The 14438-nt window shown below is 42.9% G+C and overlaps 1 protein-coding gene across 2 annotated transcripts in view; it reads left to right on the plus strand.

Moving 5' to 3' along the window:
* LOC125435056 (1-phosphatidylinositol 4,5-bisphosphate phosphodiesterase beta-1) overlaps window positions 1-8706 on the plus strand; it is a 678436-nt gene extending 669730 nt beyond the window's left edge. Inside the window, exon 31 of one of the 2 annotated variants that reach the window (XM_048501078.1) lies at window positions 6407-8706. In XM_048501078.1, coding sequence (XP_048357035.1) covers window positions 6407-6628 — 222 coding nt within the window. In that variant the 3' untranslated portion in view covers window positions 6629-8706. The remainder of the gene's footprint in view (window positions 1-6406) is intronic. The other variant, XM_048501071.1, reaches the window with a different exon arrangement.
* Window positions 8707-14438: the final 5732 nt, after the last annotated feature.

Below are 14438 nucleotides of genomic sequence, written 5' to 3' on the forward strand. Positions count from 1 at the left end.
TTTCGAGGGCTGGAAGAGCTTCGCATCAACTATTGTGCGATCCTCACAACAGTCCTTCTGAAGTGGCTTTGGAGAGACGACCAGAATTTCAATTCAGTTCAACGCAATACCTTTCTTGGCATAAAATAAACAAAATCAAAGCGTAGAATTTTGACGTTAAACCTCTGCTACAGTCAGTTGAGGCCATTCATAAAAAATGTGAGACCATTGTTGATAAATTGATCGCAGCCCTTAAGAGGTCTCATCTGGGCTGGTTACATATATCTTTTGTCAAGTCTCAGTTCAAAGCAACACTTGATGATTTCAAGGACTTTATTGGATACATGGGTATGAAAGGCAACGAGAGTTCTGGTGTGTCCCCGCCAAGACAGTTGATAATATGATAGAGCACCCCCCCCCCCACCCCCACATGAGAACAAGACAGCAAAGGCCAACTTGAAACACAGTCCCAGCCGCTGAGCTTCAAGGTTGGGAATCAGAGATGGCAGCATCTGCAGGCAAAAAGCACGCTCCAGAAATTGCTCCCTCCCAACAGAATGGCATCCTGACATCTTTCAAGCAGAATTAATTTGTTATTTTAAGCAATTACATTGACTTGGGAATGTATCTCATTTACCTGGATAGCATCCCGCTGACAAAAGGTGGACTTCTCAAGGTTTCACTAATTGTCTACGCAACACAACTGTGCCTTACAGGTTTATTGTCGTATTTATATCCAATGGGGACCCAGTGCAACTTACCACATTGTTTTCTGCTGCTCCAATTATATCCTCGCAGCTGCTTTTGTGAGGTAGCTAGTTGAAGAAGAGAAGAGTTTGGATTTATATCCCCCCTTTCTCTCTTGTCAGGAGACTCAAAGTGGCTTACAAACTTTTTGCCTTCCTCTCCCCACAACAGTAGGTGGGGCTGAGAGAGCTCCGAAGGACTGTGACTAACCCAAGGTCACCCAGCTGGCTTTATAAGCAGGACCGGGGAATCGAACCAAGTTTTTTTTATTGTATAGAATATTCTTATATTTGTTACATTCAATATATTTATTCCCTCTATACATTTTTCCTTTTTCACCCCCTCCCCCCTCTTTTCCATTGATTATTTCAAGCAAGCAGCAGAAGGTTCATTCTTCTTATTCTCTTGTTCCATAGTTCTTCGTTAAATCCGGCTTCTTCCATCCACTTTTCATACAATGTCCATAGCTTCATAATATCTTCCAGTTTTTCTTGCCATAATATATTTTTGCCAGTCTCTCAAAAATCTCTAACTGAATTTGTTCCCAAATATACTCCAACCATTTTGAGACTGTCCATTTTTTGTTATCTTTCCAGCCCAACGCCAACACTGCATGTGCTGCTCTGATCATTATTTTATACATTGGTTCCAAACGTCTGTTCGCTCTTATATCATCTATTATCCCAACAATTAGTAAATCATTATTTACATCAATTTTTACTTTTACTAACTGTTCTACATATTTTCAAGATATTCTCCTAAAACTTTTTTACCACTTTACATTCTATCCACATATGAATATAATATGCTCCTTTTTCTCCACAGTGCTAACATTTTGGGCTTAATCCTTTAATCATATTGGCTAGCTGTATTGGGGTTCAATACCATTTCAGTACAAGGGTGACCTTGTATTGGGGTTCTATACCTTTCTTTCCAATTCCACATATTTTTCAATCTTTATCTTCGTCATACTGACCATAATTCTTTCTATTTTTTCTTCTTCTAAAATTTTTTCTTTGGAATCAAACTGAGTTCACCAGTTCACCCCTCATGTGGAGGAGTGGAGAATCAAACTCAGCTCTCTAGATTATAGTCAACAACAACAACACTTTAGGCATATAACCAGATTATAGTCCATGGCTTTTAAACACTACACCAGGGGTCTGCAAACTGCGGCTCTCCAGATGTTCATGGACTTCAAATCCCATCAGTCCCTGCCAGCATGCCCAATTGCCATGCTGGCAGGGGCTGATGGGATTTGTAGTCCATGAACATCTGGAGAGCTGCAGGTTGCAGACCCCTGCACTACACCATGCTAGTAGATTAGTCTGAAAGAGAATTATTGGCCAAAGTAACTGGTGGACTTCCATGACAGAGAGGAATTTAAACTTGGGTCTCACAAATCCTACTGTAATGCTGCAACTGTGCTGGTTTTCAACTGTGATAAAGGCAGCATCTTGACCATCTCATGTCATTGCCATCTGTCGCTGTCTCCTGAAACTTTCGCGCTGCTCTTTCTCCTTGGATCTACTTCCTGCTTAAAAGGCGGGCTGTCTTCTGCATATGCCCATGGGAGGGCATCGGAGAGTTCAAAAGCGTGCGCCAGCATTCACTCAGATGGCCGCTTGACTCACAATTTCTGGCTCCGGTGCGACTTGAAGTGTCTATGTGAATGTCGAATGACTCAAAAGGCGTTTGTTAGCGCAAATGTTTGTTCTGGCTTAGGTGCTCTCCTTGCTGTTCAACTTCACCTTTGTTCTCTTGCTGCCGGTTTGTTTGCAGAGCGTCATAACTAGGATCTTGATCCTGTCACCGTGTTTAACAGATGGCTCTCCTGTCCATGTTCCATTGGAAGTCTCTGTGGGAACTTGATCCGCAGTGAAGAGATCGTTTGTGTCTTCCAGGGGAGGCCTCAGGTCCATCCTCCTTTTTGTAACGTGGCCAAACTTTGTTATTCCCATCACAGTAGCAGTAGAGTCACTCCATTGTGGTGGTATAGCCATATAAAAGCCATCCATTATGCAGCTGGACTATTCACACCGGCAATATGGAACGAGAGAGAAAAGAGTTATGAAAGGAAGCAAACAAGTCTCTGTTAAAGGCGCTGCTGTTTCTCCCAGAATGGTGCAGTGATCAAAACCAGGTGAACTCTACTCTGGAGAACCGGGTTTGATTCCTCACTGCTCCACCTGAGCGGCAAACTCTTATCTGGTGAGCTGGATTTGTTTCCCTGCTCCTACACATGAAGCCTAGCCGAGTGACCTTGGGCTCATCCCAGTTTTCTCTGACCTCACTCAGCCCCACCTATCTCACGAGGTGTCTGTTGCGGGGAGAGGAAGGGAAAAGGATTTTGTAAGCTGCCTTGAGACTCCTCACAGGAGAGAAAGACAGGGTGTAAGTCCAAACTCCTCTCCTTCTTCCCTACCATAAGAACATAAGAACTAGCCTGCTGGATCAGACCAGAGTCCATCTAGTCCAGCATTCTACTACTCACAGTGGCCCACCAGGTGCCTTTGGGAGCTCACATGCAGGATGTGAAAGCAATGGCCTTCTGCTGCTGCTGCTGCTCCCGAGCACCTGGTCTGCTAAGGCATTTGCAATCTGAGATCAAGGAAGATCAAGATTGGTAGCCATAGATCGACTTTTCCTCCATAAATCTGTCTCCACTTTCCTCCATCTCCACTTTCTCTAGTCAAGTTCCCCCATCTGTAAAAATTAATCTGCCTCTGGTGTGGAGGGAATGTCCTAGTGTCTGTTTTTCCATTTGTGAATGGGGGGAAACCCCCAATATTCTATTGATGCGTCATAATTATGGAAGTATTTCTAGTAAAGCCATTAGCTAGCTTTGGGGAGGACCATGCAGTGATATTATGGGGAGGCCAATCTATTTGTCTACAGCAGGGATCTGCAACCTGCGGCTCTCCAGATGTTCATGGACTACAATTCCCATCAGCCCTGCAACCATGGCCATGCTGGCAGGGGCTGATGGGATTTGTAATCCATGAACATCTGGAGAGCTGCAGGTTGCAGACCCCTGGTCTACAGCTTTGGAACTGTTTAATTGCTTCCCTCTCCTCGTGATCCCAGTCAGTTCTTTGGTGAGAGCGAAACTCACAATGCGGATGACTTCTGTCAGGAAATGGGTATATTTACAGGGTGACTAAAAACGTTGTTTGGCTTCAAAATAGGGAAGGGTCTTTGGTTTAAAGATGTATAGAGCATGTGGCTATGGCAGAGCTTTCAGGTAGCTGATCAGGTGTTCTTCAGTGACTACTGGAAGAGATCGTCATGAAGAGATTAAGGACAATGCATTTCCTTCCTACCCCACACCCCCCAGCTTATCCCAGCATAGCCTGGAAACAAACATGCTGTATGTATTGTCGAAGGCTCTCACGGCCGGAATCTCTGGGGTGTTGTGTGGTTTCTGGGCTGTATGGCCGTGTTCTAGCAGCATTTTCTTCTGACGTTTCGCCTGCATCTATGGCTGGCATCTTCAGAGGATCCTCTGAAGATGCCAGCCACAGATGCAGGCGAAACGTCAGGAGAAAATGCTGCTAGAACACGGCCCATACAAAGCCCGGAAACCACACAGCACCGCAAACATGCTGTAGTTTCTCTGGGACACTCTGCAGGTCACCACGTCTGTCTCAGAGGCTAATCCTTATGCTAGGAGAAAGTATGCTTTTTGAATCTTTACAGTACCATAGCCATATCCCTGTTACACGGTCTTTTTCCTGACAATGAGATTAATATCTTCTGCAGCAGTCCAATGTGTGTGGGGGGGTGGGCGGAGGGGGGGGGGGAGGAGCAGTGATTGATACCTGAAATGCATAGCCATTTAAACTGTGTTACTTTCACATCCCAGAATTTCTGTGAAGATTAAAGGGGGGGGGATCCTATACAATACAATACAACAACCTTCATTAGGCATATTAAAATAGGCTCCAGACCACTGCAGACATTTCTGAAGTACAAATCAAGAGTACATTCAAAACACAGACAGATAAACGGTATCTAGCATTGGACGTTACTTAGAAAATTCTGTCACTTGTGTTACTTTCACATCCCAGAATTTCTGTGAAGATTAAAGGGGGGGGGATCCTATACAATACAATACAACAACCTTCATTATTAGGCATATTAAAATAGGCTCCAGACCACTGCAGACATTTCTGAAGTACAAATCAAGAGTACATTCAAAACACAGACAGATAAACGGTATCTAGCATTGGACGTTACTTAGAAAATTCTGTCACTTGTGTTACTTTCACATCCCAGAATTTCTGTGAAGATTAAAGGGGGGGGGGATCCTATACAATACAATACAACAACCTTCATTAGGCATATTAAAATAGGCTCCAGACCACTGCAGACATTTCTGAAGTACAAATCAAGAGTACATTCAAAACACAGACAGATAAACGGTATCTAGCATTGGACGTTACTTAGAAAATTCTGTCACTTGTAAAAGAAATTTTGCTACTTTTTCCAAGAGCACGGCCTCTGTGTTATTGAACAAAAGCTCCACAACAGAGTTGTCAGAGTCTCTTTCAGATTTGTCTAAGACCCGCCCAGGAGAGAAATTCCTAATACCCACATATCTCGGACAGTCAAGTGTAATGTGAGCAAGAGTCTCCACTGGGTTTTTACAGTTTGGAGAGGGATAGATAGGTAGCGACCCTTTGTAATGGCTGATGGAAAAGTATTGCATCTGGCCCTTGTGATAATCCATCTCTGTTGGGGTTCAGTTAATAGTTCAAGATATTTGGCTATGTGCCTCTGTTCTGGTACTATTCCGACAGAGAGGGGTGAGCATGATTTATTTGCTTGGCCCAACAAGATATGGTACTCCTGTTCTAGAAGTCTGCTTTTTAAGGTTTGCAGAATCTGTCTGGGTGACAGCATACACATCTACAGTCAAATATTTTCAAATATCAGCTGTGATTCTAGCATCCAAAGATCATCATTAAGGTGTTTGATGTTGATATTCAATATCCAGAACATGTGCAAGAAACTAAACAATGCTAATTCTGAGAATTTCATGGACAAAAGTGTTTCAGTTTTAGTCAGCGGCCTTCCTGAGAGAATACTTTTAGACTCTTCTTACTTTTGAAATGTTGATAATCTTAGGTTACGTGCGTTCTGAATGAAGAAAGTACACCGACCGTCCTTTATCCTGAAAAACTTGTATCAGTGTTGTATCAGTGAGGATTGGTATCAGTGTTGTATCAGTGAGAATTTATTGGAACTAGCTCACCCATAGCTGGCTCTGCCCTGCCCTTGCCCTGCTTGGTGCAAAAGTCGCACCAGAAGTGTTCTCTCTTTCTGTGGGGAAAGCAAGTAGCAGCAGGTGGGAGAAGAGGAAGTGCATTGGAAATCTTGCCCCGACATGCTTCCTCTGTCAGCGCGCCTCAGGGAGGAAGTGTGTCAGAACAAGATTTCTTGCCCCGACATGCTCCAGTTGCCAGCGTGTCGCAGTGGCCCCATGGGCAATCGGCCTGTGTCAAAATGACCCCAAATTTTAATAGCAGCACACCCCGTTCGCTTTACAGTCATCACAATGACGTTCCTGTCAGCTGTGTTCAGTAAAAATGGAAACCAGTTTGTCAGTTTTCTCATTGCTGAAAGAACCCAGTTTGTCTTGTTGTGTTATTTATCACACTGTTGATGTTATTTCCAGTTGCAGGCTGAGCTTGATCAAGAATACCAGGACAAGTTCAAAAGACTCCCGTTGGAAATTCTGGAATTTGTACAGGAAGCCATGAAAGGCAAAATGACTGAAGATGGCGACCACAGCTCAACCCCTTCGTTGGCGCCTGAGGGCAGGAAGCAGAACCATAAACCATTGCAAAACGAAGAGCTGGAAGATAATCCGGGGAAAGAATTTGATACCCCCCTTTAACTACCACCACCAGTTCACACGTCTACATTACTGTGGCAGAACAGATCACTACCTTCTTCCCCAGATACTGGGGGATTTTGAGTGGCCACCGGGCAACCTCCAACATAGAAGACATCCAGAGGGATTAGAGCAGCCAGCTGGGTGGACGTGCTATATGTTCATAGGCCTTTGTCCTATCAGCATGCTAAACTGTAACGCGTTCAAAATGCAGTCGTTGACCTGCACAGCCCTTTCCCGAGCCAGTTGTACCTGGCATTTGTCAAGTTGCGTGTGGTCCCACTGGAGCTGTCTGTGGGGACCGGTGTTGCTTTTGGTTTAAGGTGAATGTGCATAGACCCCTCCCCTGTGTGAAGCCGCAGTGCCAAGTGTTCTGAGCAAGTTGTCACCTTTTAACCCTTTCTTTCCCCTTCTGTAATTGCATCTTGACGCTTGTTTCATCTTAATATTTGCACTGAGTTTTGTTTTCCTTTGCCAACACCACCAGCACTTCCTGCGTTGACCATCTGTCAGAAATACCTGTCCCAAAGGCGTTCCATTGAAATTTCGGTATTGTGCATGTTTCTAAGAGGAAATATATATTTTTCCTAGAAGTATATATGTGGTTGTATATGCTTCATACAGGTGTGAATTCACATAGATGTGCATAGACACACATCATGTGTCCGCCCCGTTGTAAGTACAAAACATACACGTCCTTGCTGGAAGTCTGATATCAGGATGGGCTGGAAAAAAAACCCAGCAAGAATAAAGAGACGTTGCTTTTCTGACTAAGTGATAACTGTTACCACTGCTAAGTAGTAGGAAATCACAAAAACCTTTGACTTAATATTGTACATTGGTTTTCAAACCTTTTTGTGGATTCTAGAGTATTGTTTTCAGTTATTATTTCATGGTTGCAAATCACATACAGTTGGATTCTGAAAATGTTTTGTATAGTATCTGACATACAGACTATCTCTTCCATAGTTTTAAAAACTGTACAGTTTGCATGTGAAAACCGCCATCTCCTGAATGTATATATCAAACGGTTCTTTCCAGGGTGGGATGCTTATGGACGTAGGGGCAAATTTATTCAGACAGACAGTATAAGGATGTGGGGGAAGTACGCAGGAGTTCTGACTGTAAATTTTATTTATACAGTTAACCTTAGGAAAGGTTAATGTCCCTCTGAACTCAGTAGAAACTACTTTATAGGTAATATTGAAACACTAAATTTTTAGCCGGGTAGCTGCAAGTCTTTTCATACATAACAGCATATATGTAGTTCGCTTTCCCTCAGGAGACGCTAGAAATAACTTAATTCATTTAAATGTAAGCAATAAATAGCGATCAAACTTAAGTTTTGAGTTAAATGCTTCATGTACATATAGGGAAGTTAAAACTTTGGCTGAACAGTATTTTCTTTTCCTCTTAATTTATAGCAAGCACGAAGAAACGTATACTGTTTGGAGAGTACGTACAAGATACCATGTGCTCTGCTTACAATGGCTGGAATAATGTAGAACATGTAACTCTAAACAGACTTTCCTTTGATTTTAAGAAAATGACTCCTGTCATTTTATTTTACTTTTTTGCACTTTGAAGATTAATATTAATCATTAAAAAAAAACCCTTTAAAGGTCAAAAAGTTAAAAAAAAACCTTTGAAGGTGAGAAGTTTAATGCTGCATTTTATACGATAAAGGTTAAATGAATTGTTTTCAGTTAAGCAGGATATACTATAATAGCAGTATTTACAAAAAACACATAAGATTATTTCTTTTGACTTGCGTGTGTACAGTGCAGCTTCAAAATAGTCTAGGAGAAATTGAATGAGATTTTTAATTTATGAAATAATTTTACAAGTTAATGGTTCGACAAGAGTATATTATCAGCTGTAGTTGGGTTTTCAGTACATTTGTATTTGACCATTGACTGTACTTACATTTTATATATTATAAATATATATATATATATCTGTACAGTGCCCTTTTTTTGCAGTTGTGGTCTAGTGTGTAAGATTATATATCTTGCCTTGTTCAAACTTACAGTAATATATTATTTACCATTAATATTACTTGAAATAAAGTACGGTCATGATAAAAAGGAGTCTAAGATGTGACTTGTCTGGTGCCTTTTACGTATTTGCCTTGTGAGTGTGTTGAGCCTGTGGAAACAGACTGTGGACATTTTGGTTTTAGACCAGTGGTTCTCAACCTGTGGGTCGCGACCCCCTTGGGGGTCGAACGACCCTTTCACAGGGGTCGCCTAAGACTCTCTGCATCAGTGTTCTCCATCTGTAAAATGGATAAATGTGAGGGTTGCGGGTCACCACAACATGAGGAACTGTATTAAAGGGTCGTGGCATTAGGAAGGTTGAGAACCACTGCCTAAGACTCGCTGCATCAGTGTTCTCCATCTGTAAAATGGATAAATGTGAGGGTTGGGGGTCACCACAACATGAGGAACTGTATTAAAGGGTCGTGGCATTAGGAAGGTTGAGAACCACTGCCTAAGACTCTCTGCATCAGTGTTCTCCATCTGTAAAATGGATAAATGTGAGGGTTGGGGGTCACCACAACATGAGGAACTGTATTAAAGGGTCGCGGCACTAGGAAGGTTGAGAACCACTACTTTAGAGCAGGGATCTTCAAACTATGGCCCCCCAGATGTTCATGAACTACAATTCCCATCAGCCCTGCCACTTAGCCATGCTGGCAGGGGCTGATGGGAATTGTAGTTCATGAACATCTGGAGGGCCATAGTTTGAAGACCCCTGCTTTAGAGGATAGAGCTTCAACCAAACACGTTGAATTTCTATTATAACTTTCACAACTCTTCACGCTCCCGAGAGTCCCTTTGTTTTTGACAGCCCGTGTCGAACTTCAGCTCATAAAAGGCTGGACATTTTTGCAGAGAACGTCTTTATAATTTTGGAGGTTTCCTTGTAAAGAGGCCTAACGGAACAAAGGAGGTGTTTCCCTCCTTTGAAATTAACCTGGCTGTTGTAAAATAATATGAATACTGTATATGGCTGGCAGGTTGGAAAAATAGTGGTCTGCTTTCAATAAGGGGTGGGGGGGGGAATCTCTTATTGAACATGTATATAATTTGGCGCCCCGCCTTTTTCGATGTGCAATTCACATTTCTGTGAGGATCCTATGCAAGTTGGTGGCATTCTGTTTCTTCCGCTTGTAATCCTGTGCTCTCATCACAGATCCAAAATAAAATTTCTTGACACAAATCTGTATTTTCTCTCTTAACTGGCTAACTTCCAAGCATCTTGGATGTCTGTGGAAATACCGACTGCAAAGTGCTTGTTGTGTTCCAGAGTCTGTTCACTGTGGGGACAGATACAACTCAGTGGGATTGGCCACTGTGTAAACAGACAGGGCACCCTGGAAGATGCTCCGAAACCATTTTCGACGCACATGCAAGGGCCCCTTAGTTTAAAAGTTGCAAAAGTAGAATGTTGCAAAAGTTGCAAAAGTAGAAAAGTCGAAGAAACATTCTTAAAGTAGAATGTTTGAACCTGCAGAGCTATGATCTGTCTTCCACACTCATTTTTTACTCCTTATTGTTTATTCCAAACTTATCCGTAGGAGCGTGACTGAAACTATGAGGTAAGATATGGGTGTTAGGAATATGCAAAACCTCGCTGGGAAATGTGGCCAACCTCACTCAAACTCTTCAGCTTACTTTTACGTTTACCTACAGAGGAATGTATTGGAATTGAGTACAGTGCGATTGTCTTGTTTGGAATATGCTGCTACAGGAGGTGGTGATGGCCACTAACCTGGATAGCTTTAAAAGGGGCTTGGACAGATTTATGGAGGAGAAGTCGATCTATGGCTACCAATCTTGAGCCTCCTTGATCTCAGATTGCAAATGCCTTAGCAGACCAGGTGCTCAGGAGCAGCAGAAGCGAAAGGCCATTGCTTTCATGCAAGGTGAGAGCTCCCAAAGGGTTACGGTGGAGCCACTGCGAGTAGCAGAGAGCTGGACTAGATGGACTCTGGTCTGATCCAGCAGGCTAGTTCTTATGTTCTTACTCCATGTTGGAATTTTCCTCAAGATTTGGCGGTAGAGACTGTGGAAAGCAGGGGTTTGGAGGTGAGGAACTTTAGTGGGGTAGCATACCCACCAAACCTGCCATTTTTCCCCCAGAGGAACAAATCTCTGCACACAGAATATTAGTTGTAATTTAAGGAGATCACCGGACTCCAACTAGCAGTTGGCGTTCCTATGCTAGTGGCCGCCTCACATATCCCCTCAAATCGTGTTCTTGGAGGACAGGGACTCCCAGGAAAAGATTTGGGGGATATTTTAGGCTGCTGTGGAAAATCATGCTCTGAGCAGAAATGGTGCCCCTGAATTGAACCCATCGGCTTGAATTCAGAGAGTGAAAAGGGTATTATTTATTCGCTGCCAGAGTTATCAAGCTTCATCTGCAGGCGGCAACATTCCTGGCTAGTTTGTGTGTGTGTGTGTGGAGTGAGTCTTGTATGGTTCTCTGAATTACTCATGTGTCTGGCTGGTTTTCCACTGTGTTGTCTCTGCTACAGACACCAGTGCTAGTGTTTTTCCCCTTCTTCGGTCAACTTATCTGCATGACATTTAAATTGTTATTGCGCTATTTTAGAAAGAATTCAGGATAATTCTTGCTTTATAAAGGCAATTTGAGTGTATTCCCCAGATGGCTTGGTATTACAGTTTCCAAGAAACACATTGTTCCTTCCCTTTGCCAAACAGAAGAACACTTTTGTGGGTTTTAAATGTGTCCACATTTACAACTTGCTTCCTTCAGGAAGGTACAGGGATTACGGACCTGTCTGATCTCAGCATACTTACAAAAGCAGTTTCTAAATCACGGATGATTAGCACGGGCAAGGCTACAACCAGTGGTGGGATCCAAAAATTTTAATAACAGGTTCCGATGGTGGTGGGATTCAAACAGTGGCGCCGCCGCACACACGCCCCTCCAGTCCCTATTGGGCAGGGAGGTTGCTTTAGTAACCCCTTCTCGGCACTCAGAAAAAATGAGTAACCACTTCTAGAGAAGTGGTGAGAACTGGTTGGATCCCACCTCTGGCTACAACGCCCCTAGATTGCACATGATTCTGCATCAAAACACTGGAAGTGAATCCTCCGTCTTCTTTGAAAGCTCTGCAACATTTCAAACTATTGAAAAATTCACTCTCGGGCTACCTGGACAACTCTCTGGAGAGGGAGCGGATACGTTTTCAAAATAAATTTATAAAAGTCAATCTTTTCTGCTGTTTCAATATTAACCAGATTTGAAACTTCCGTGTTTCAGGATTGTTAGTTTTTTTAAATAAACCACCTTTAATTTTCTGTGGTGCAAGACATTTCAGCGTCAAAAGCCTGGTTTCAGTTGCTCAGTTAAAATATCATTCCGCATTCAATTTCCATTTTCTAAGAGTAAAGCATCTGATTTGGTTTCTTCCATCTTTAAAAGTACCGCTGTCAGAGGAGACACGTAGCAAAACTCACCCCGCCCGATTAACTGGAGCACTTTATCTCAGCATGTATGAGAGCTTGTACTTCATATTCATATCATACACCGCCCAGAGCCCCTAGAGGATGGGGCGGTATAAAAGTTTAAAAAATAAATAAATAAATAAAATAAAATTATTATGAAGTGTTCATATGCTTGCTTGCTTGCTTGCTTGCTTGCTTGCTTGCTTGCTTGCTTGCTTGATTGAATGAATGAATGAATGAATGAATGAATGAATGAATGAATGAATGAATGAATGAATGAATGAATGAATGAATGAATGAATGATTGGATTTCAATAGAGGGCCTCATCCCCGAAGGGCTCTAGGCGGTTTACAGCAACAACATCCATAATTAATAATCAATAATTAATAATCAAAAACATAATCATAACATCCATAATTAATAATCAATAATTAATAATCAAAAACATAATCAATAATTAAAAACAATTAAAACCCTTAAAATTCAGTAGCAGCGGACCAAAACAGAGACAGCTTAAAAATCCCATGATAGTGACGCCCATTCCTATGGTCAGGAGGGAGCGGCAGTGCCAACAGATGAAAAAGGCATTGTCGAAGATGGTGAAATATGGCAGGGGCCTCACAAGGGGGCATCCAATCTGCGGCCAGCCTCTCCAAAGGCCCGGTGGAACAACTCTGTTTTGCAGGCCCTGCGGAACTCACCAAGGTCCCGCAGGGCCTGAATACTATGATAAAGATTTTGAACATACTTTGTGGGTGGGAAGGGGGGATACTGGGTCCCAAAGTGACAAGATATGGTTACTACAGAGTCTATAGTATAGACCAGGGGTAGGGAACCTGCGGCTCGAGAGCCGCATGCGGCTCTTCTGCCCTTGCACTGCGGCTCCACGAGCCAAGCCGCCGCCCCCACCCTGGCCCGCCCTGCAGGCAGCAGGGCAGGTGCACCAATTGCCCGCGGCCGGCTTCCCCTCCCGCCCGCCCCGTTTGAGCGGGGCGGGCGCTAAACTGGCGAGGCTGGCTGGGCCGAGCTGCTATTTTATCCTTGCCCGCCCTGCAGGCAGCAGGGCGGACGCTTCCATGCGCTTCTCCAGAATGAAGCGAAGATTAAAAAAGGTAAAAAAAAAAACCCAATATATACAGTGCTATCTTTATTTTAAATGTCAAAAATTATTTGCGGCTCCAAGTGTTTCTTTTCCCGTGGAAAACGGGTCCAAATGGCTCTTTGAGTGTTAAAGGTTCCCTACCCCTGGTATAGACAATTGATGTAACAGAGGCTTCATATAAATATGTGGTCAATTCTGTTGTGTATCTTACCAGATGTGGACATGTGATCCAGCCGTCTTCTGTGGAATCTTCCTCCACCTGAAGGAGCATTTCTTCCAAAATGTAAAGTGATGCACATAGGGGCAAAAAATCCAAACTTCATATACACTCTACAGGGGTCAGTGCTACCCTGTTTCCCCGAATATAAGACATCCCCTAAAAATAAGACATAGTAGAGGTTTTGCTGAAGTCACGGAAATATAAGAGCATCCCGAAAGTAAGACGCTATAGCAAAGTTTTGTTTTGGAAGCATGCCCGGCAGACAGAACACACAGAAAATAAGACATCCCTGAAAATGGAACATAAGCGCATCTTTAGGAGCAAAAATTAATATAAGACACTGTCTTATATTCAGGGAAACACGGTATCAGTCACAGACCAGGAAAGGGATTTGGGCATCTTAGTTGATAGTTCCATGGGAATATCAACTCAATGAATAACGGCTGTGAAAAGGTGAAACTCTATGCTCGGGTTTATTAGAAAAGGAATTGATAATAAAACTGCAAAGATTGTCATGCCCTTATATAAAGCAGTGGTTCGACCGCAGTTGGAGTCTGCAGTTCTGATCGCCGCATCTCAAAAAGGATATTGAAGAGATAGAAAAAGTGCAGAGAAGGGCAACGAGGATGATTGAGGGACTGGAGCACCTTCCTTATGAGGAGAGGCTGCAGCACTTGGGACTCTTAAGTTTGGAGAGGAGACGTCTGAGGGGGGATATGATTGAAGTCTATAAAATTATGCATGGGGTAGAAAATGTTGACAGAGAGACATTTTTCTCTCTTTCTCACAATACTAGAACCAGGGGGCATACATTGAAAATGCTGGGGGGAAGAATTAGGACTAATAAAAGGAGACACTTCTTCACGCAATGTGTGATTGGTGTTTGGAATATGTTGCCACAGGAGGTGGTGACGGCCACTAACCTGGATAGCTTTAAAAGGAGCTTGGACAGATTTATGGAGGAGAAGTCGATTTATGGCTACCAATCTTGATCCTCCTTGATCTGA

Source organism: Sphaerodactylus townsendi, linkage group LG01, assembly GCF_021028975.2.
Source record: "Sphaerodactylus townsendi isolate TG3544 linkage group LG01, MPM_Stown_v2.3, whole genome shotgun sequence".
Classification (NCBI taxonomy): Eukaryota; Metazoa; Chordata; class Lepidosauria; order Squamata; family Sphaerodactylidae; genus Sphaerodactylus; species Sphaerodactylus townsendi.